Source organism: Microcaecilia unicolor, chromosome 1, assembly GCF_901765095.1.
Source record: "Microcaecilia unicolor chromosome 1, aMicUni1.1, whole genome shotgun sequence".
NCBI lineage: Eukaryota > Metazoa > Chordata > Amphibia > Gymnophiona > Siphonopidae > Microcaecilia > Microcaecilia unicolor.
Genome location: NC_044031.1, coordinates 616,031,451 through 616,055,467, shown reverse-complemented (window position 1 = coordinate 616,055,467; position 24,017 = coordinate 616,031,451). Strand labels below are relative to the sequence as shown.

Below are 24,017 nucleotides of genomic sequence, written 5' to 3'. Positions count from 1 at the left end.
GTGATAGAGGTCTATAAAATAATGAGTGGATTGGAACGGGTAGATGTGAATCGCTTGTTTACTCTTTCCAAAAATTCTAGGACTAGGGGGGCATGCAATGATGCTACAAATAATTTATAGTAGTAGTAGTAAATTTAAAACGAATCGGAGAAAATTTTTCTTCACTCAAAATGTAATTAAACTCTGGAATTTGTTGCTAGAGAATGTGGTAACAGCAGTTAGCTTAGTGGGATTTAAAAAAGGTTTGGATGGCTTCCTAAAGGAAAAGTTCATAGACCATTGTTAAAATGGACTTGGGGAAAATGCACTGCTCATTTCTAGGATAAGCAGCACAAATATGTAGTGTACTTTTTGGGGGATCTTGCCAGGTACATGTGACCTGGATTGGCCACTGTTGGAAACAGGATGCTGGGCTTGATGGACCTTCGGTCTGTTCCAGTATGGCTATACTTATGTACTTATGCACACCCAAAACAAAGCAAACAAGCGTATGAGCTGCTGCATCCACGTTGTCAGTCTTTATTGTTGGTCGTATTTTTATTTGATATCACTTATATTTTCAAACTTGCCGGCTTGTTCAGCATACGGATGTACACAGAGGAAGTATTGGTTTAATTGGTTAGAGTAGAAATAGTTCAAAATCATAATCATTGTGTCATTTGGAGGGGCTGGTTATAGAGCGTCCCTGTATTCCTGCAGAGATATTTTTTCACGTAGTAAAGGGTCAGCAAAAATTATGAGAATCAGGTTCGCAACATTCAGAGTTTCTATTTATAAGTACAGAAGGGTTTTTTTTAAAAACTTAATTAAGTTGAAACCTGGGAGCATTTAACATTTTTTTTCCTGTGCGTATATCAATAGAAAAAGATGGTATGTGGTAACTTGCTCCTTTTGTTTTGTGGAATGCAGTGCTATATTATAAAATTGTACTTAACTTTTTTTTTTTTTTATTAGTTATGTGTACTTTACAACTCAAACAGAGATGATACAGAAATTTGTAATTAACTTAAACCAATTATCTCAATGAACATTAAGTTGAAATTAAATTAGTTCCTTCAACCTTTATAATTAGGAAAAACAGATCCAAGAAAGAAAAGTAACATAATACTGTTAATATATTAATGTATACTTTAACATAAATCAACACAGGAGATGCTGCTGACCTATTCTTCCAACTATCACACAGTATGCATTCTGTTAGTTAACATTCACATTCACTTCTTCTTTAGATACTAAAAACTGTTCTAACTGCTTAGATTGAAATAATACTCGACATACTTATTTACTTATGTACTTATGTAAGTCCATAGACCATTATTAAATGGACTTGGGGAAAATCCACTATTTCTGGGATAAGCAGTATAAAATGTTTTGTACATTTTTGGGATCTTGCTGGGTATTTGTGACCTGGATTGGCCACTGTTGGAAACAGGATGCTGGGCTCGATGGACCTTTGGTCTTTCCCAGTATGGCAATACTTATTTATTTAATACTCGACATAAACAAGGAAATTTAAGTACAAAATTGGCCCCTAAGGCCAAAGTCCTCTGATGCATACCCAAAAAGGCCTTGTGCCTCTTCTGCGTTTTTCTGGATAAATCTGGTTCCTTGTCACAAGCAGCAGATGAATCCATCAACAGATGGGTTGTATCCGCCTACCAGCAGGTGGAGATAGAGAACACTGAAAGACCATAGTGCCTCTAGGACGGCTAGCCCCAAATGCCTTCAGTTTTTCTCTATCTCCCAGCAGGTGTGGACGTCCTGTGAAAAAAAAAAACGGACGATGGCTGCTGAAGGAGATAAGCGCTGCTCCCATTTTGGTAAACGCAGATCAGCAGCGGGGCTGTGTAAAACGTGCTCCTTAGATGCTCACGCTAGTTTGAGCATGCCGAGCGATGTTTCTTCCTGCTCGATGGAACTGGCAGCGGGCGCCATTTTGGAAGCGCCGCATGCCTCAACCCTCGCGGTTGCAGAGGAGTCTGAGTGCAGGGGGACACCTCATTTAGAGGCTGCCAGAGGAGCTCCTACATCCGTTTCTCCTAATTCGGAGGCGGGGGGTCAGGGTGAGTTTTTCTCCACTGAGTTTGTGCTTTTAATGCATAAGGCTTTTATGCTGAAAAGAGCTCTGCCGCAGGAGTCTGACACTGCGTTGCCTCCTGGCTTCCCTCCGGGTGTTGATGCCCCGGGGATGACTTCAGAGGTTATTTCCTCCCCTAAGCGTTGGAAACACGCTAAACATAGACGGGTAAATTCCCCTTCTGAAAGTGGCGCATATCCCCCCCCCTGTGGTCGGGCTGTGGAGAGTCTGAGGGATCTGGCAGATCCTCAGGGACGGATGATCCAGAGGAGGGTGCCTGTTTGCTACTGGATTTGGATGATCCCAATGCGGTCTGGATTTTCCACCGCGACAAGCTGCCAGCTCTCATTACGGACGCCTTGCAGGCCTTATCGATTGATGATCCTGCTGAAGGCGACGCCTCCTCTGTTAATCTTAGGATGGCGAGTACTAAGAAGCCTACTTGGGCCTTTCCTGTGCATGACTCCATCCAAGAGCTTATTTCTGCTCAATGGTCTGACCTCGATGGGCCTTTGAAAGTGGCCAGGGCTATGGGTCAGCTTTACCCTCTGTGTGAGGAGCACTTGGCCCCTTTGGGGATGCCTAAAGTGGATGCATTGGTCACGGTGGTGACAAAAAAGACCACTCACCTAGTAGAGGGAGGAGTCACTTTGAAAGACATGCAGGACCAGCGGCTTGAGTCCTTGCTGAAGTGGTCCTTTGAAATTGCGGGCCTTGCCTTGAGGGCGTCTATTTGCAGTTCCTATGCAGCCCGGGCATGTCTTTCCTGGCTACAGCATGCGGTGGAATACCGAGGGGCCATGTTCAGCGTTATCTTCTCATATGCTCTGTGTTAAGTAATGAGTCAGCCCACATGTGTGCATGAACTCACCATTGCTTCTCAAATTTTTTGACCAGACCGCAAAAATAAAAATTGTGTAAATTCTAGAAAATGAAATGTCATTTGCCGTTCTGTGTGGTTTACTGGTTTGGAAGCTTGGCAGATATTATAGTCTGACTTTGGATGTGTTTAGGATCCATGTTCTGGTGGGGGAGGGGGAGGCTCAATATTTCCTTTCTTGGAATGAGGCTGGTATGGATTTCAGGCACATGTTGAAGTGTTGTAAATCCTGAGCTCTCTTGTCCCCTCCTCTTTGAACTTTATTCTATTTGGGCACATTGCAGCTGGTTAATGGGCAACTGGAGCCAGACATAATGTCATTTTAAAAGTGAATTAATGAGACACCCAAGCACTGAGTTTATTATTCCCATGCACAAATGACTGGATAGATGTGAGATACCAGGATGTGAGAAGATTCTAGTACTTGTCTTGGGTGTAGTATCAGGCAGGAGCTGAGACCCCTGTAGCATTTAGCCATTGTGCTGCACAATCCCTTCAAACTCCAAAAAAAAAAGTAAGAAATCAGACCTGACGACCTGAATGGCCAGTGTCCTTAAAGCTGATAAATGAGGGACAGTCATCAAAAAAGAGAGCTATTGTCCAGGATTTGGGGCATATGGGAGTTGTTTTCACATCACCCACAGACATGCCTAGAGAGCTCACTCAAAATACAAGCACACCTTGTCTTTTTCTTCCAGAATACCCTAAACCCCCAACATATTTCCTCCTGCTTGAGAAGGCATAAGAAGCTGGAGCGTGACTATGCTTGCACAATGTCCCTTGTAATGACTTTTTGTTCTTTTATGCCTATAAATCTCTCTTCTCCCCCCCCCCCCCTTTTTTTTTTTTTAATCACAAACAGTAGCTCTCCAGTCTCCGGTTCAGTGATTCGCCTCTTCTGTTTGTTTCTTTCCAGGAATTCAAAACTGTGTAAAGAGTATAGTACATTGTATGAATCCCAGATCTGTAAAACAAGCAAATATACTTACAAATGACCCATGATCCAGTACTGCTTGTGATGTGAAGGGAGTAACGTCAGCCATTCTGATTGTTTTCAGTGTTCTTACTACTACTACTACTTATCATTTCTGTAGCGCTACTAGACGTACGCAGCGCTGTGCACTTGAGCATTCCAGTCAAGGCTACAGATCTCTTGGTCTGCAATACCTACTGTGTGTGCAGACGAAATATGAAACAAGTACTGGAGGGTGGCCAGATTTAATGCCAATCTCTCACCCTCCTATCTCCCAGCCTTAATCTGTGGCAGCCTCTCTTTCTCTGTGTCCCTGGGAATTCAGCAACAGAATAAAAAATAGCTCAATCCCTGTCATGTGGTTGAAAGGCAGATGCGGCTAAGGATGTACAACAAGGGGGGGGGGGGAATGGATACCGGGGTTGCCAACAGAAAATAGAAAGAAGTACTAGTTACATTTTTTGTTCTTCAATAACTTTAGCTTGCAAAGGGTAAAAAAAAACCAAAACCCGTTCTTGAATTAGCAGCTGTAACTTTCCAGAGGGAACCTAGTCTTACCTCTAAGCCTTTGGAACAAAGTGGAGTTTGAGGAAACATCACCTCCCTGGATCTTTTCAGACATGTATAGATCACTAGTGGAGTGGAGGAACAGCCTAATGGTTAAAGCAATAGTCAGTGAACTAGGGAAGCTAGGGTTCAAATCCCACTGCAGCTCCTTGTTACCTTGTGCAAGTCACAACCTTCCATTGCCTCACATATAAACGCAAGAGCCAATGTAGAAAGCTAGCACAGAAGTTTGCAGTTAAATATCTGTACATAATTTTCTGGGTGAATACTGCGGAAAATGGTTTTAAGCAGGGAGTAGTAGTGTCTGCGAGCCTGTTCTTTTCTTTTTCCTCTGATTTTTCTCCTTCCCCCAACCCCACTCAAAACCCAGTCTCATTTTTTTTCTTTTTCCTTTGATTTCCCCTTCCCCTCAAAAGCTGATCCCAGAAATGATCCCCCCATCCCTGCTGCCCCGATTTCCCCCTCCTGACACACCCAAAATATTCCCTGCTAGACTGGTGTACCACTCGTCCCCCACTCACCTTTAACAGGAGGCAGGAACACTCCTTTGTAGGATGTGTACATTTTTTTTCCAGTAGCAGATACCCAGAAGACAAGGTCCATTTTGACTGAGGAGAGAGTTATAAAAGTACAGACCCTTCCTTGTTTCCTGGGGCCAGGGGCTGGACCTCCTCCTTGGCAATTGATTCATCCTACTTTTGACTTCTGGCTTTCTGGAAAAGATGGTTGATAAAGATATTTGTTTTGTTAGTTTTATTTTAATAGTTTGATTCTAAGTTAGGGTTATAGGGATAGTAGGAGGTTGGGAATAAAGGGGGAGATTGAGGATTGGGGTATTGTTGTATGGCTCTTGAGGGTCTTGTTCGATGTTAGATTCTTTATTCATTCCATATTGCCTTGTCATAGTTTTCCATAACGTGACCATTAAGGTCAAGGGGGAGGAGGTATGTACAAGCGTGATTGGTTGAGTTTAAATTGAGAATTTGGATTGTTCAGTTGAGTGTTCATTGACATTTTCAATACAGATTTACTATAACAGGAGGCAGGAGCGATTCCATCTTCTGAAATGGCGGTGCCTGGCTGTGCATGATGCATCCGGGGATATACCACATGGGTCAGTCTGCCAAATAAGGGAATAAGTGCCACTAATGATGCATGAGAGCTATTACAAACTACTGTTAAATCTGTTGTTGGGTGCTTCCTAAGACACTGAGGGGCTTATTTTCAAAGCACTTAGACACACAAAGAATCAAAGGTTACTATGGTACTTTGTGTGTCTAAGTGCTTTGAAATGAGTCCTATGTGTAACTAGCTTAGTTCAGACCTGTGTATCTAAGGCACCCTTGATAACCATGGTTCCTGCTGAACAATCACTCCTGGCTGCATTGCTGATGAAACAGTTCCTGAATGATATTAATAGAAAGTCTTTTAGTAGAAACAAAGAAAAATGAAGGCAGATAAGAACCATATGGCCTATCCAGTCTGCCCATCCATGCCATATACTGCCCCTTCTTCTCCCCTAGAGATCCTATGCACTTGTCCCAAGCTCTGTTGAATTCAGATACTGTTTTCATCTCCACCACTTCTACCATGAATTTACCACCCTTTCTGTGAAGAATTTCCTCAGGTTACTCCTGAGTCTGCCCTCTCACCTTCATCCTATGTCCCCTCAATATCCCGCTTGTTGATTTCACTTCTTTAATTTCTAGTACCAAATAGTAATGGTCAAGAACATAAAAACAGCCAGGTTGGGTCTAACTAAAGACCAGTTGTCAAAGTCCAATGTCCTGTCTCGCACAGCTGCCCAGAATTATTAGTAACACCCACTAAAGCAGCTAGGGCTCTTCAGCTTGGAGAGGAGACAGCAGAGGGAAGATATAGAAGAGGTCCATAAAATAATGAGTAGAATGGAATGGGTAGATACAAATTGCTTGTTTACTCTTTCCAAAAATACTAGGACTAGGGGGCACACAATGAAGCTATTAAGTAGTAAATTTAAAACAAATCAGAGAAAATATTTCTTCATTCTAAGTGTAATTAAACTCTGGAATTCATTGCCAGAGAATGTGGTAAAAGCAGTTAGCTTAGCAGGGTTTTAAAAAGGTTTGGATAATTTCTTTAAAAAAAAAGTCCATAAGCCATTATTAAGGTGGACTTTCCCCATTTATAGGATAAGCAACATAAAATCTATTTTACTGTTTTTGGATCTTGCCAGGTACTTGTTACCTGAATAGGCCACTGTTAGAAACAGGATACTGAGCTTGATGGACCTTCAGTCTGTCCCAGTATAGCAACCTTGGGTTCACACATCCTTAACTAGAGCTCTTCTGTGTGCTGGGGTGTGGATCAGGTTGCAACATATTTATTCTTCAATCTCTAATATTTGTTTGTCTTTCTAGGCACCCATTCAGACTCTTGAACTCTGCTAAGCTACTTACTGTGGCTTCATCCTGTGGTGACACAGTCCACAATTGATCCAGTGACTAAAGAAATATTTACATGCATTTGTGTTGAAACCTTTAGCCTATGGCTTCATTAGATGCCACCATGTCCTAGTATTTTTGGAAAGGGTAAACGTTTTGCTTATATCCCCTCATTCTATAATTTGTGTACTCAACTTGATGCTTAGCACACAAAGTTGTGTGCCCAAGTTATAGAATAAGGACAGTTATACATGTAATTTAATAATTACAGGCTAATTGGCGTTAACCAGTTGGCAATACTTGGTGTTAATTGGCACTGATTAGAAACGATTCATGTAACTGCCCTTAGTCTGTATTCTGTGATATATGTGGACAATTTCCATAGCACAGGACTGCACGAGGATGAGGACCTGGGAGGGGCATGGACGGGTCAGGGGTGTGAACCTGGGAGGGAAATGGGTGGGTCAGGGGCATGGACCTGGACGGGGCATGGGCGGATCAGGGATGTTGGCCTCGGGGGCGGGTCAGGGACATGTTTAGCATTTATACACACTTGTTACAGAATACTAGCAGTTAATGTGCCTGGCTGTCATCTACAGTTAGACATGAGCATTTTCACCAGCCGTTGAGTTTTCATAAGTGCTTGTGTGTAAAGTTATGCACGTAACTACAGAATTGCGTATGTAATTACCAGTATAGAATTACGCTCCATGTACATCTGGGCGCCCAGCCTTAGGCGAGCTATAGAGAATTACCCCCATGGTTTTCTATTATCTATTCTTGATCTTGTAAACCTCTGTCATTTTTTCCCTCGGTCTTCTGTCTTCTCTCTTCCAAGCTAAAAATGCAAGTCCAGTAAGCTGCTAATCTTCAAAGGTCCAAAGCAGCATATATGATACAATACAAACAGATAACATTTTTTGCATTAACAAAAATAAAATTTAAAGCTTAGTGGATTTGAATTAGTTCATGGGCCTTGCATAATAGGCAAACAGCAAACTTGACTTTAGCATGAATAAATTCTCCTTCATTGTTCCTTGTTCCCCAGATGTCCTCCTCTGAAGGAGTCTATAGGAAGCTGCCACTCCCCATTGATGCCACTCCCTCGTAGTGGTAGAGCCCTCTTAAACCTCACATTCCCACCCAGGGGGAAGTGACACAGGAGGGGCGGAGCAAGGAGAAAGTGGTCCATGGAGTATAAAAGCTCAGGGCAAAGCTAGGTTGAGGAAGTCCAGAGGGAAGCAGTGAAATCCCACTACATATGCTTCCACTATGTATATGTGAACTGCAGCTATAATGGTCAGGTAGGCCAAGTTCAACTTGGGATGTTGCAGAACTGTATTTTTGATCTGCCTGGACACTGGCCAGCTTATATTATTTGCTAAAGATTGTACTGGTAACTGTGGGGACCCAGGCCAGAATCAAGTGGAGGGTGCTGCCTTGCTGAGAGAAAATAATGTACAATGTGGCTCTGCAGGGGCAGGCCACAAAGGAAGGTTCCTCCATCTAAGGACTAGTTTTAGGTTTGTTTTCTCATACCTGTGAACCAAACAGGACCCCCTAGGCAGCACCTTTAATAAAATGTTATTTTTGTGTTTACCTTTAACCAAGGGGTGGACTGACAGGGATCTGGGCCCCTGGGCAATAAGGTTCATGCCCCCCCCCCCCCCCCCCCCACGGCCATCCAGTAGAGATTACTGGTTCTGCATCTGTTGTAATATTTCTAACTCACTTTAGACAAACACCTAACGTACAAAGTCATTAAATCATGCTAACGGTGCATCTAGGGGTATGCATTTGAAATAATCTACATGTTTTGTTTTCTAAATGCTGTTGAGTCTCTGGGGTAGTTGTTCTCAACCTGACAGACGATGCTCACATCTGTGACAAACTGTATACATGACCCTCCTAGCACTTTGGTCTGACATTCTCTGCATCCACAAAGATCCATCCTCCGTCCCCCCCTCCCCCCCCACAACAACACATTCTGTTGTTCAAATTTCCTACTTGTGATCTGAAACATAAATCTCTCCACTATCACGCACACTGAAATACAAAATCTGAAAAAAGTTATAACTCAACATACATATAGCAAACATGTCATATGACAAATAGCACTAATTCTATAATTCAAACAGCAAGAACCTTACCTATGAATAGACAGCACTACAAATATTACACTGGGTCCTAAAACACCAATGCACCTAACACATATAAAAACAGAACAAGTGGTAGAGCTGCAGATCTCAATAACTACATGCAAACAGAATACCACACCTCAGTTACACTTTTTCTCACAAAAACATCCAAATTGCTATTTTTGAAACCAATTTTTTAGACATTTTTCTATGCTGTTCATTTGCAGTGCATCCAAATCACAAGGGGATGTGTTAGGGGCATGTTAAGGGCAGGATTTGGATGTTCCTATGTCTTGAATGTTTTTCTGCTCTAATGGAAAGAAGCAAAAACGTCCAGGGATAAAAGTTGGGGTTTTTGGTCTAGACCTGTTTTAATAACAACTAATCCACAAAAAAGTGCCCTAACTGACAGATGACCACAGGAGGAATAAAGGAATGACCCCCTCCCACCCCCCCAAAGATGTGAATGAAACAGTACATACCAGCCTCTATGACAGCTGCAGATGTTTTGGCCTGTCCTATTAGTGCAGTAACCAGGTCCTGAGTAGCCAAGTGGTCGGATCAGTGCACTGTAGAGAAGGGGACCCAGGCTCCTAATCCACTCTGTTACACTTGTGGAAAGTATCAGGCCCCCTAAAATCCACCAAAAACCTATTGTACCCACATATAGGTGATACCTGCAGCCATAAGGGCTATTGTGGTGGTGTATAGTTGGGTACAGTAGGTTTTTGGTGTGTTTTGGAGGCCTCCCCCCCATATAATATAAGGGGATACAGGTGAGATGTGTAGGAGTAGCCTAATGGTTAGTGCAGCGGGCTTTGATCCAGGCAACCTGGGTTCGATTCCACTGCAGCTTCTTGTGACCTTGGGCAAGTCACTTAACTCTATTGCCCCAAGTACATAAACTTAGATTGTGAGCCCCCTAGGGACAGAAAAAGGACCTGCATATAATGTGTACAACCTGCGTATGTCTAGTAGCGCTATAGAAATGATTAGTAGTAGTCTGTGTACCTGAGACCTTTTATGTGAAATCCACCGCAGTGCCCCCTAGAGTGCTCCACTACTCTGCTGGGATATCTGTGAGGCCAGTCTACTAAGAATGCTGGCTCCTCCTACATCCCAGTAGCTTGATGTCTTTTTCATTGGTTTTTTTTTTTTTTTTTTAATGGTCCAAAAAGATGGCCACACTAAGCACAAAACGTCTAGGAAATGGCCATTCCTTAGCGTCCCTCCGGACCGGACCAGGATTGGACTGTTGGGTTGTGCCCGCCTACCAGCAGGTGGAGACTGAGAAAAACTCTGACTCTAGAGAGCCAATAGGAGCCCTGGCCATGTGACCTTAGCCTCAGTATTTTCTCAGTCTCTCAGCAGGTAGGAAGTGAGCCCATTAGTCTCTCTCTCTCTCTTTTTCTCTATAAGATATTACAGATATATTTATAATACTTCTTCTGTGCCTGGAATCGTAATTAGAGGCTTGACGGTTTCTTTTCTTTCTTTGACAGCCTCTGGGGTGTTAAACTCGGGTGTCTAGAGTCCACCCCCCTTCCTCCCCATCTCCCTTGCTTAGCAGGGAAGGGCCGTCCCTTTCTCTGGAAAGGTGTACCGTCTTTGGGAGAGGCAGCCACTTTTAATAGGCAGCTGTTTTTAAAGAATTAAATCAAGTAACAGAAAATTAAAAGAATTAATTCAATTGAAAGGAATTTAAAGGAAGTAGTTTTTACTTTCCCCAGGCTTATAACGAGCAGCTAGCTCTTCTGTCTTATTCTGTTTGAAGAGTCTTTATTTTCTTTTCTGGCGGAGCTATTTAAAAAAAAAAAAAAAAAGTGAAAAGTCAGCGTCTGTGACTTTAATTGGCGGTTTTTTTGTTATCTTCATTATTTTTCCTTTGCTATCTGGCATTGTTAGCGGCGGTAGTTGTAAAAAAAAAAAAAAAAAGAGACATATTTGGTAATCAATTTTTGGAATTTTTTTTTGCAAAATTTCCAAAGTCAGAGTTAAACATCGTATCAAAAATGCTGCTCCTCTGTATCTAATATGCAAAACACAGACAGACCCTCACCAAATTCAGAACAAGTTCAGAAATCCAAGGGTACTGAAAGAACTCAAATACGAAATTGCTGATCTGCTGTTAGTAATCGTCGTTAAAGGTGTCCGTAGTACCTGAAGATTGGAAGGTGGCCAATGTGACGCCGATTTTTAAAAAGGGTTCCTTGATGATCTGGGAAATTTTTTTTTTTTTTTAGTTACATTTGTACCCCGCGCTTTCCCACTCATGGCAGGCTCAATGCGGCTTACATGGGGCAATGGAGGGTTAAGTGACTTGCCCAGAGTCACAAGGAGCTGCCTGTGCCTGAAGTGGGAATCGAACTCAGTTCCTCAGGACCAGAGTCCACCACCCTAACCACTAGGCCACTCCTCCACTGGTAAGCCTGACGTCAGTGCTGGGTAAATTAGTGGAAACTATTATCTATATATATAAAAGGCACTTTGAAGCCTCAAGCTGGAAACTTGAGGCGCCCGAGATATCCGGTTTGGCCTGCAGGCTCCAGTCACTGTAGCTCCGCCCTCGCGTCAAAATGCAATGACGTTGAGGGCGGGGCGGCCCTCGCGTCAAAACGCGATGACGTTGAGGGCGGGGCGGCCCTCGCAGCCACGTCACTGAGGGACGAAGAGGAGAGGTGTGCAACTCGGAACGGAAGCACGGAGGGGGTGTCTGCAACTCGGGAGGGAGGACGGGGGGGGGGGGGATTACCCTGCTAGCGCCTGTTTCATTTTTGCCAGAAACGGGCATTTCTTACTAGTAAAGAATAAAATTACGGAACACATAAACATGGTTTAGTGGAACAGAGTCGGCATGGTTTCAGCCAAGGGAAGTCTTGCCTCACCAATTTGCTTCATTTTGTTGAAGTTGTGAATAAACATGTCGATAAAGGTGAGCCAATTGATGTAGTGAATCTAGATTTTCAGAAAGCTTTTGACAAAGTTCCTCATGAGAGACTCCTGAGAAAATTAAAGAGTCATGGGATAGGAGGCGATGTTCTGTTGTGGATTAGGAACTGGACAGAAAACAGAGTAGTAGTGTTAAATGGCCTTTTCTCTCAGTGGAAGAGGGTGAATAGTGGAGTGCCACAGGGATCTGTACTGGGACTGGTGCTATTTAACATCTTTATAAATGATCTGGAAATTGGAATGACAAGTGAGGTGATTAAATTTGCAGATGACACAAAACTTGGGCATCCAAATGACAGATGAAATTTAATGTGGACAAATGCAAAGGGATGCACATTGGGAAGAAAAATCCGAATTATATTTACCTGATGCTAGGGTCCACCTTACGGGTCCGCACCCAAGAAAAGATCTAGGTGGCGTTGTAGACAATATGCTGTAATCTTCTGCCCAGTGTATGGCAGTATTCAAAAAAAGCAAATAGTATGCTAGGAGTTATTAGGAAAGGGATAGTAATAAGACTGAGAATACTATTATGCCTTTGCATTGCTCCATGGTGTGACCTCAACTTCAGTATTGTGTTCAGTTCTGGCCGCTGTATCTCAAAAAAGATACAGCGGAATTAGAAAAGGTTCAAACAAAAGCGACCAAAATAATAAAGGGGATGGATCTCCTCTCATATGAGGAAACGCTAAAGAGGTTAGGGCTCTTCAGCTTGGAAAAGTGATGGCTGAGGGGAGATATGATTAAGGTCTACAAAATCCTGAGTGGTGTACAATGAGTAGAAGTGGATTAATTTTTTTTTCACTCTTTCAGAAAGTACAAAAAGTAGGGAACACTCAATGAAATTAAATGTGAATACTTTTAAAACAAATAGGAGGAAATATTTTTTCACACAACGAATAGTTAAGCTCTGGAACTGTTTGCCAGTGGATGTAGTAAGAGTGGTTAGCATATGTGGGTTTAAAAAAGGTTTAGACAAGTTGCTGGAGGAAAAGTCCATAGTTTGCTGTTGAGACAGACATGGGGAAGCCACTGCTTGCCCTGGGATTGGTAGCATGGAATGTTGGGTTTCTACCAGGTACTTGTGACCTGGATTGGCCACGGTTGGGAACAGGGTACTGGGCTATTCTTTTGTTCTTATGTAAGACAAAAATTGAACTGGGAACCCAAGATGTCAAACTTGGTATTTACAGCAACACTGTAGAAATGAAAACATAAATGCATGTTTCCTTGTATACTGAACATAATACAAAGCCATTTGCAAAGCACATTTCCCAAAGCTAACTTGTTTCAGCTAATAAATTCAAAATAACACTATTTTTCTACCATTGTTGTCTGGACATTTTATTTTCCTGTCATGCTGGTCCCAGTTTTTCTCTCTCACAACATCTGTCTCTGACACACTTTCCCCTTTAGCTCCTTCTGTCATCCTCTAGCTCTCCCATGTCCTATCACTCTTTTTCCAGCCTCCTTTCTGTCTTTCAGCAACACTCCATTGCCACACTTCTGCCCTTTGCACTCATTATCTTCCTCTCATTCTTCAATTTCACAACTCCATATGGTTCCACAATCCTCAGTATCTCCCCTCTGCCTACCTCTACCCTTACAGCCAAGCATTCTCTCTTTCTCCTTATCTTTCCTCTTCCAACACTTGTAGCCTCATACCTCCCTGTTTCTTCCACTCCAATTCTGTCCCATTTCATAAGAATATAAAAATAGCCATACTGGGTCAGACCACTGTTCCAGGTAGCCCAGTAGCCTGCTTCCAACAGTGGCCAATCCTGGTCACAAGTACCTGGCAGAAACCCATATAATAGCAACATTCCATTTTACCAATCCCAGGGCAAGAAGTAGCTTTGTCTATCTCATTAGCAGACCATCAGGCTTATTTTTGAAAGAGAAGGACACCCATCTTTCGACTCAAATCGGAAGATGAGTGTCCTTACAGGGTCGCCCAAATTGGCATAATCGAAAGTGGATTTTGGGTGTCCCCAACTGCTTTCTTTCGCTGGGACGACCAAAGTTCCCGGGGGTGTGTTGTAGGCTTAGCGAAGGCGGGACTTGGGCGTGCCTGACACATGGGCATCCTCAACCCATAGTGGAAAAAAAGGGCATCCCTGACGAGCATTTGGACGACTTTACCTGGTCCAGTTTTTCTTATGACCAAGACACAAAAAAGGTGCCCGAAATGACCAGATGACCACCGGAGGGAATCGGGGATGACCTCCCCTTACTGCCCCAGTGGTCACTAACCCCCTCCCACCCTCAAAAAACAACTTAAAAAATATTTTGTGCCAGCCTCAAATGTCATACTCTGGTCCATCGCAACAGTATGCAGGTCCCTGGAGCAGTTTTAGTGGGTACTGCAGTACACTTCAGGCAGGTGGACCCAGACCCATCCCCCCCTCTACCTGTTAAACTTGTGGTGGTAAATGTGAGCCCTCCAAAACCCACAGAAACCCACTGTACCCACATCTAGGTGTCCCCCTTCACCTGTAAGGGCTATGGTAGTGGTGTACAGTTGTGGGTAGTGGGTTTTGGGGGGCTCAGCACACAAGGTAAGGGAGCTATGTACCTGGGAGCTTTTTCTGACGTCCATTGCAGTGCCCCCTAGGGTGCCCGGTTGGTGTCCTGGCATGTCAGTAGGACCAGTGCACTACGAATGCTGGCTCCTCCCACGACCAAAGGGCTTGCATTTGGTCATTTCTGAGATGGGCGTCCTTAGTTTCCATTATTGCCGAAAACCAGGAACGACCAAGTCTAAGAATGACCATCTTTAGGGACGACCTAAATGTCAAGATTTGGGCGTCTCTGACCCTATTATCGAAATGAAAGATGGCCGCCCATCTTGTTTTGATAATACGGGTTTCCCCACCCCTTCGCCGGGACGTCCTGCGAGGACGTCCTCAGGAAAACTTAGGCGTCCCTTTCGATTATGCCCCTCCACAAATTGTCCAAACCTTTTTAAAATCCAGATACACTAACTACTGTTACCACATCCTCTGGCTACGATATCCAGAGATTGATTATTTTTTTGAGTGAAAAAATATTTCCTCCTGTTTATTTCCATGTAATTCATTGAGTGTCCCCTAGTCTTTGTACTTTTTGAAAGAGCGAAAAATTGATTCACTTTTATCCGTTCTACACCACTCATGATTTTATAGACCTCAATCATATCTCCCCTCAGCCATTTCTTTTTCAAGCTGAAGAGCTCTAACCTCCTTAGCCTTTCCTCATATGAGAGGAGTTCCATCCCCTTTTGGTTGCTCATCTTTGAACCTGCTAAGCAAAAAGGTACCAAAAGTGGGGTTACAAATAAGAGTTAAAAGCTATAAAAGTTTAGCGTGGTAAATTTGGGCAACTTTCATTTTTGAAAGATTATGCACTATAGGGTCAGTAGAATGGGTCTAAGCAATTTGTTTTCACAACTTTGATATTTTTTCATGTTCTATAGCCTAAAAACTGCAGGTACCTAAAGTGGGGTATATGATTTCCAGTGTTAATTATTTTTTATTGGTAAACGTTTCTCGTTTTTTTATTTAAAATTCAAATCTCTCTATATAAAAGGCAACCCCAACGTTCTGAAGCCTCCACGGAAGTTGAGGCGCCCAAGATATCCGGTGTGCCCTGGAGTGTCTGCACCGCCCTCGCGTCAAAACGTCATGACGTCGAGGGCGGAGCTATAACACTCGGAGGGCCGAAACGCGAGGCGAACGCGAACCCCGAACAACGCAAATAGCTCGGAGGGACGGAGGGAGGGTCTGCACCGCCCTCGCGTCAAAACGTCATGACGTCGAGGGCGGAGCTATAACACTCGGAGGGCCAAAACGCAAGGCGAACGCCAACCCCCAACAAGGCAAGTAGCTCGGAGGGACGGAGGGAGGGGCCCCTTGCTAGCGCCCGTTTCATTGCGCTCAGAAACGGGCATTTTTTCTTAGTATATACATAAAGCATCCAAACTTTGAACAAGAAATATTTAAAAAACACTAGAGGAAATAATTTTACTAAAACAATATATAAATCTATAATACAGTCCACATTAAAGGTGAAGATATAGAGAGTCCATAGGAAGATGGAATTAAAGGAAATAAAAAATAGGAAAATAGGAGAAATATCCCCTCACATTCTTTAAACAGGCCCGTTTAATGAGAAACTAAGGATGCCATGCTCGGGGGGGGGGGGGAGGGGTAGACTGTTAGCTTGTACTTCTGTGCCCAACTGCTCAAACTCCCCTCCAGCATTACAAAATCCCAACTTGGTGATTTTTATCATATGGTTAATTTGGTGTGCAGGAGCCGAATGGAGGTGGCCCGACGAGTGTGCCAATATGGATGGCATCAAAAGGGGCCCGAAAATAGAAGGAGTATCTTAAGCAGGCAGACGCCAAGATGTGACAAAAGGGATTTTCAAGCCTGTGAATTGTATTAATAATTTCACTTCTCTTTTCATTTTGACCCTTAAAAAATCTTTTTGTAAAGGGGTCGAATTAGGATTGATGAGTTTTTGAACCTGTGTTTATTAAATTGATAGTCCCATATGCCGTAGCGCTACAGACTTTTCTCTCATTTTTAATAGGAGAGTTTTTCTCTGTAACGCTTGGCAGGTGGTGGTAGCCTATGATGAATGTCAGTCAGTGGTGTCCTAAGTTTCTATAAAGGTACCCTGGACGTATGAGGCTATATTTAAATTGTAATAATTGAAAACATAGTTGTTCTTTTTCTCATCTTTTTCCTAATGAGGTAGAGCAATTTGAATTATTTAGTTTCTATTAATAATTTCATAACATGTATTTATCTTGTTTGGCCAGCACGTGGTGTTCTTTGTTTTAAAGCTGTTGCAGGAAAGGCTGTCTTCTTTTCAGTTCAAGCCCTATGGAAAGGCAACCTGCAGTGCCATTGGCGGTGCACTGGGCTCTGATTTGACCCTGGAGTTTAAATCCAGCCAGGAGGTACTGGATTTTCCAGAGTTTCAGATAGGGAGTGCAGAGGGTAGACATCTCTGCCCCGAGGCCCTGTTCAAGAACTGTGAGCAGTTATTTTCCTGAAACTCCCCAGGTAGTGACAAAGTGTTTAGATTGATCTTTATGCAGTTACCTGTTATTGCTTGTTGTTTTTCCACCTTTTTTTATATCTCCCACTGGTCTATCTCTGTGATAATAAACTCATTAGTTTGTTAGCTCTGATGTCTTGGACTGACTAAGAATCCTGGTGGTTTGTGTTTTGGGTCTGTGAGTGCTTTCTAGGAACTGTGGGGCCAGTGTCCTAGAAATCACCAGGGAATAACTTGAGAGTGGGAGACCAGCCCACAGGCAAGCGGGACCCAGTCGGTGGGAGGAGGGTGCAGTGTAGAACATGTGCCCAGGTGCAGACGGGCCTGAACAGTGTTGGGAACAGACCCTCCAGTTGGCCGCAGGGTCAAACCCAGGTGGGTGCTAGGCGTTTCGTGACAATAATATATACTTTCAAATTTTGGGATGTTTTCTTTATGTTGTGGTTTTGCTGGGAAGTTGATTTATTGTTAGTCAAGTATTACTGTTGACTACTGGGGAGGGAGATAGAGGGTGCTGGTGTGCTGAGCTTGGGAATTTGTATACTCATTTTCCTACAACAGAATAATTTAAATTAAGCACACTGCATTGGCCAGTTTGCCCTTGTTCTATATTATACAGGGATGAAGGTTAACAAATAAAAACAAGCATATAAGGTACCTTTTTATTGAACTTTAAAAACAAAAATTTGTAATTTATGATGAGGCTTAATATCACGGTTGGTACTCAAGAGATTCCTTCAGTTCACCCCCTACCTGCTTAAACGTAAAATGAATCTAACCATCCATTTTAAATTATTTCCATGAGATTTGAAATGTATATAGACATAGAAGTGCGTGGTGTTTGTGTATAGACAGAATAATCCTAAAAAACAACATTCCAAGGGGAATGGTGAGTGAGCTTAGTGGGTGATACCAGGTGGCAGGCAGGAGAATTTGATGACTCATAATGAGTTCTGACTCATTATAAGTCATAAAGCACTTGTGTTACTATGTGAGCCCTGGCAGCCCTGCTCATCTGACTTAACAGCTGGGTGCTTAAGACCATTTCTCTGTGTTCTATCCAAGCTTTAAGGGTTCTATCATAGGAATTCATGTGTGGAGAAAATGTACCCCAAGACCCCAGCATGCATGTGTTAAGCTTCTGAAAGGGTGTATGGAAGGACACATCGTTATCTGAAAGCAAACGTGTTCTATGCAATTTTTGCATGAAACGAGATACCTATATTTAGTACACTGCTATAAGAACTTCTTGAATTGATATTTTACTATGTTGCTATTAGTCTTTGATATTCTTAGTGGTTTATAATAAGCACTGTAAACTTCGCTTCTCAGTTTTACATGAAGCACACATACAACACTTTTGTTTTTGGGCGATAATATTAAGTTTAAGAACATAAACGTTGCCATACTAGGACAGATAGAAGGTCCATCAAGCCCCGTATCCTGTTTCCAATCCAGGTCACAAGTACCTGGCAAGATCCCAGAACATAAAACCGATTTTATGCTGCTTATCCTAGAAATAAGCAGTGAGTTTTCCCCAAGTCCATCTTAATAATGGCTTATAGACTTTTCTTTTAGGAAATTATCCAAATTTTTTTAAAACCCTGCTAAGTTTAATGCAGATAATTTCATTTCATAATGCTTTCTTTGCTGTAAGATGTAGAAGGGCCCTCTTTTTGTCCTGGTTAAAGGCCTTAGCTGGTATCGGAAGAAATGATGCCACCACGTGGATTGGTCCCTCATTTTCCACAAATACCATTTTCTCTTTTCTTAATTTTATATATGTACTTAATTTCAGTGGTACACTTTCACCTTTATTTAAAGTTGATCAAGGAGGGGTACCTTTTTCAATGCCACAAATTGCTCGCTTATGACTGAAGTACAATGACTTCTTGGCCAATGATAAGCCACAAATTTCATCGTTGTTAGCCACATGCCTACCAAGTTCTTGAAGGGGTGGGCAGAGGAGACAATTGAAACAAGTTTATTCTCATCAGTAGATTACCAATACCATTATATTTTAGTAGGATTTCTGATTCTGTTGGTAAAAGACCAGAACAGTGTTGGGAGGGGGAGGGGGGGTATCATTTGGTCATGAGAGTCCATTGATTCTGTCTGTTACATTGGCACATCAGTCGGGTTGTTTTTTTTTTTTTTTGTGAAAGCTCAGCTTCAAAGGTAGAAAAGAAAATCTTGTGGAAGTGTTCTAAATCTATAAGAATTATAAAATTGTTTTGGGCAGGTGGATTTTCTGACCCTGTTCATAACCTTTAAAAGCTCTTAAATATACTTCTCCAGCTCTCCAAGAATGGCTGATTAGAGATGCATAAGTTTTTTCTGAAACCGTGCATGAAAATCTCTGACTTTGGTTCCAGATATTGAATACCTAGAGTCTGTCCTGCCCAGCAGTGTGGAGAAAGCCTTCTTTGATTACCTGAGAACTGTAGATGCCTCAGAAGTCACCCTATCTTCAGTCCCCGAGGGCTCTGTTGTCTTTGCCAAAGTAGGTATGGTTTGTTCAAAACACTAGTTTACTCTGAGATTATTAAAAAAGAGAAGCCGAATGGACTTTGGCAGTAGCCTCTGTAATGAGATGTTCTGTGCTTGTGTTCTCCAGGTATGACAGACGTTCAGCACCATCCATAACATCATGGCAGATGTTAGAGCTCTTTACTGTTTTTGCATAACTGTAACATCAGAGAGAGTTTGTGCCTTCAGATGGAGCCACATAGAGGAAACTTTAGGCTTGTAACTTTTATTCAGGTTTTCAACTGGGAAGCAAACCTAGAAGTTAAGGGCAGAACAGATACATGATGTGTACAAATTAAAAAAAAAAAAAACATGCTTAATCCAAGAATACCATTTACATTTATTTGCCTTACCCAGATATGAACTTGAGTTAGGTACTACTGAAGGGGGAGAGACAGGCCATTTTCTCCTGCTGCAGAGGAGCTGTAAGTCTGTATCTGGTGAAGTTTTTTTATGGTCGGAAGTATCAAATAGATTTGAACTTTGGCTCCTTTGGTTCTCGTCTTCCTGCTGTAACCAATAGGACACACTCAACTGTTATTCCTGGTATTTATTTATTTATTTGCTGCATTGGTATCCCACATTTTCCCACATATTTGCAGGCGCAATGTGGCTTACATTATGCCACAATGGCGATCACCATTAACGGAATGGTATCACTGTGCACCTAGCTTAATGCAATATATGCTTAAGTTCCAAAACATTTCTTTGTTCCTTTTTGAGGTGTATGTCTTCTGTGTCCCTCACCTCTGGGATCTTGGGTCTCTGTGGGTTGCCATAGGTTCGCCACTGTTAACAGCTCCAATGCCTTCTGGGGGGTATTAACTATGTGAAGAGTATTCTGCAGCATAAAAGAGAGTCCAAAGGGGTAGAGCCAGCAATATTGGATGTTATGCATGGTAAGACATTTGGTGACTTCTCTAAACTCCCTCTTCTTGCGCAGCGTAATTGCCGAGATGTCCACAACAGTTCAATTTTAGAATTTTCCCAGGCTATATGACCCACCTGTCTAGCAGCATGCAGAATACACTCATTCACAAGGAATCTTAAGAGCAGGCCACAATGTTTCAGGGTTTAAGTCCCAAGGTTTGGTGAATGCGCTCAAAATCAATGGAGGGCAGTTCAGCTGCAGGATCTGCAGCTAAAAGAAAACACTGGCAGATAGATTGCATGAGGGCTTCCGCAGACTGCTCTCTTTGGGGCTCAGGGAATCTGTGGGCTCTTAAATTGTTATGACGCGCTCTGTTTTTGCCATCTTCAAACTTGGAGAGCAAATTGTCATGCTTATTTTCCAAGGCCTCACAATGTTTTTGAAAAGTCACAATGTCCTAGTCGTGATCGATGACATGCCCCTGTTGGCCCATATCTTCCACCATTCTCTTCAGACCATCCACATCTTTGTGCAGTTCCTGTTGCACTGAGAGAGTAGTGGCTTTCAGATCCTCGATCCACATGTGCAGCTCAGCCTGACTGGCTGGCCTCACCGTGTCCCAATCTGCTCCTGAATCATCGCCACGGTAATCTGCCTTCCCCTCTGGAGCCTCGTACGCGGTCACCATTTTTCCAGGTGAATGATCACTGAACTCCGCAGGCTGGTAGGCAGTGGCTTTAAGATCAGGCTTGCCTTTTCTGCTGGTTATTGCTGAAAAGCAAGACTATGCTGGGCAGGTACTTTAGCAGTGAAATTAAGCCAGTAACTATGCTAAAATATAGTAAAAGCTAGCAGGGTATGGAGGAGCTCGACGCCTAAGCAGCCATCTCTCAGGTGACGTTACTTCATCTTCGCTGTTTGTTTATTAGCACATTTACAGTACTGGCTTTCAACAAAAATAAAAGTGGTGTACAAACAATGCAAAACCAAATAACTAAATTAAAAGAAACAGAAATTACAATGTATTTTATTTATTTATTTGTTATATTTGTATCCCACATTTTCCCACTTATTTGCAGGCTCAGTGTGGCTTACATAGTACCGTAGAGGTGTTTGCCAACTCCGGTATGAACAAATACAAAGTGATGTAGTATTAGGATAAGGTTCATGTGGAAAGACAGATTAGGGGATTGTAGAGTGTAAGAGTTATATTATGTCCATTACTTGCTTTGGTTTCGTTGTGTTGCAGAGTTCAGGCATTTAGGTTGGATCAGTAGGGTATGCCTTTTTGAACAGGTTCGTTTTTAGTAATTTCCAGAAGTTTAAGTGGTCATACGTTGTTTTCACGGCTGTTGGTAAGGCGTTCCATAGTTGTGTGCTTATGTAGGAAAAACTGGATTCATAGGTTGATTTGTATATTAGTCCTTTGCAGCTTGGCTAGTGGAGATTTAGATAGGATCGTGTTGATCTGGATGTGTTTCTGATTGGTAGGTCTATGAGGTCTGTCATGTATCCCGGGGCTTCGCCGTAGATGATTTTATGAACTATGGTGCAGATTTTGAAAGCAATACATTCTTTAATTGGGAGCCAGTGCAGTTTTTCAAAGAGGGGTTTTGCGCTTTCAAATCGCGTTTTTTTGTATATGAGCCTGGCTGCTGTGTTTTGGGCGGTTTGAAGTTTCTTTATGATTTGTTCTTTGCATCCCGCATAGATTCCGTTGCAGTAATCTACATGGCTTAGTACCATTGATTTGTATCAGGTTGTGAAATGTTTCTCTCGGGGGAAAAATGGTTTCACCCGTTTGAGTTTCCACTTTGCATGGAACATTTTCTTTGTTATGGATTTCGCTTGGCTCTCCAGTGTAAGGTTATGGTCGAGTGTAACGCCAAGGATTTTCAGGTTGTCTAAGATAGGGAGAGTGTAATTTGGTGTGTTTATATTTTTGGGGTTATCCGCATTGTATTGGGATGAGAGGATGAGACAGTGTGTTTTTTCTGTATTGAGTTTTAGTTGACATGCATTTGCCCATGAGTCCATGATGATCAAGCTGAGGTTGATTTCATTGGTGATATCTGTCAGATCATGTTTATAGGGTATGTAGATTGTGACATTGGCTGCATAGATGAAAGGGTTTAGGCCTTGGTTGGATAAGGACTTGGCTAGTGGGGTCATCATTAGGTTGAAGAGGATCGGTGATAGTGGTGATCCTTGGGCTACTCCGCGGGTTACTTTCCACGGTGGTGATATGTTTGATTTTGATATCACTTGATATGTTCTAGTGGTTAGGAAGCCCTTGATCCAACTAAGTATGTTTCCACTAATCCCGAAGTAATCTGGTAGTCTTAGTAGTATGTTGTGGTTTAGCATGTCAAATGCACTGGACATGTCGAATTGGAGGAGAAGTATGTTTTTACTTGTTGCTATTTCTTGCTTGAATTTGGCTAGGAGAGTGATTAGTACAGTTTCAGTGCTATGGAGGGGGTGAAGTCCTGATTGTGATTCGTGTAAAATTGAGAATTTGTTTATGTAGTCAGTACGTTGTTTGGTTACCATGCTTTCCATCAGTTTGACCACCAGTGGGATAGATGCTACTGGACGGTAGTTAGTGATTTCGTTTGTTTTTTTTCTTAGTGTCTTTTGGAATTGGGGTGAGTAGGATGTTTGTTTTATTTATTTGTTACATTTGTATCCCATATTTTCCCACCTTTTGCAGTGCTATTTTCCTTGGGGAAGAGGCCTTGCTGGAGCATGTAGTTTAGGTGGGATGTGAGGTCATCTATGAAGTGGTCAGGAGTGGTTTTTATTAGCTGGGACAGGTATCCAGTTTGCAGTGGGAGTTGGAGAATCTATTTAACGCCTGGGTCACTCTTTCTGCGGTGAGGAGAGTGAAATTTGACCAGCTTCGGTCAGCTGGGTATTCTCCAATAAAGATAAGAAAAAGAACCCTGTCAGGAGTTCAAATATTCAGCCTAACCAAGCATCCACATCAGCAATGGCACTGTCCAGAGTAGAATTACCCATCTGAAAATGCCAATGAAAAATAAAAAGCCTTTTAAACAGCATTAAATTGCTTGAAATCTAGCTCCAGTGTTAGATGTTGGAGTAGAGAATTTCATAATTCAGGAGGCAAGTAAAAGAAGACGCACATGTACAGTCGTGGGAAATGTGAATCAATTCTGTTGCTGAGACCGTAAAGTATAGACAGGTGAATAAAGTACAAAAAATTAGGAAAGATAAACAGGACCCCCCCCCCCCTTATAAAAAGCCAAATGTCCGAGCAACCAAACCTTACACCAGGTATGATTAAAAAAAAAAATTGAAACCAATGGTACTCTTGGATCAACTGGGTAACATGATCAAATTTACCCAAACAGAGAACCAGTTTAATGGCTGTATTCTGTATCAACTGGAGACGAGTGACCGAAATGCCATTATACAGAGCATTGCAGTAGTCCAGTGACTAGTATTATCCTGGCTGCAACCTGTCCCTTACCAGAGAGAGAAAGAGAGAGAGACTTGAAACCCACCCAGGTCTTCCAACTGAATAGCTCTGAAATTCCA

General features: G+C 42.4%; 1 protein-coding gene across 1 annotated transcript in view; it reads left to right on the top strand.

Annotated features, from left to right (window-relative positions):
• Positions 1 to 24,017, top strand: part of NAPRT (nicotinate phosphoribosyltransferase) — an 80,426-nt gene that overhangs the window by 5,699 nt on the left and 50,710 nt on the right. The window contains exon 2 of the mRNA XM_030219901.1: positions 19,432 to 19,559. Coding sequence (XP_030075761.1) covers positions 19,432 to 19,559 — 128 coding nt within the window. The remainder of the gene's footprint in view (positions 1 to 19,431; positions 19,560 to 24,017) is intronic.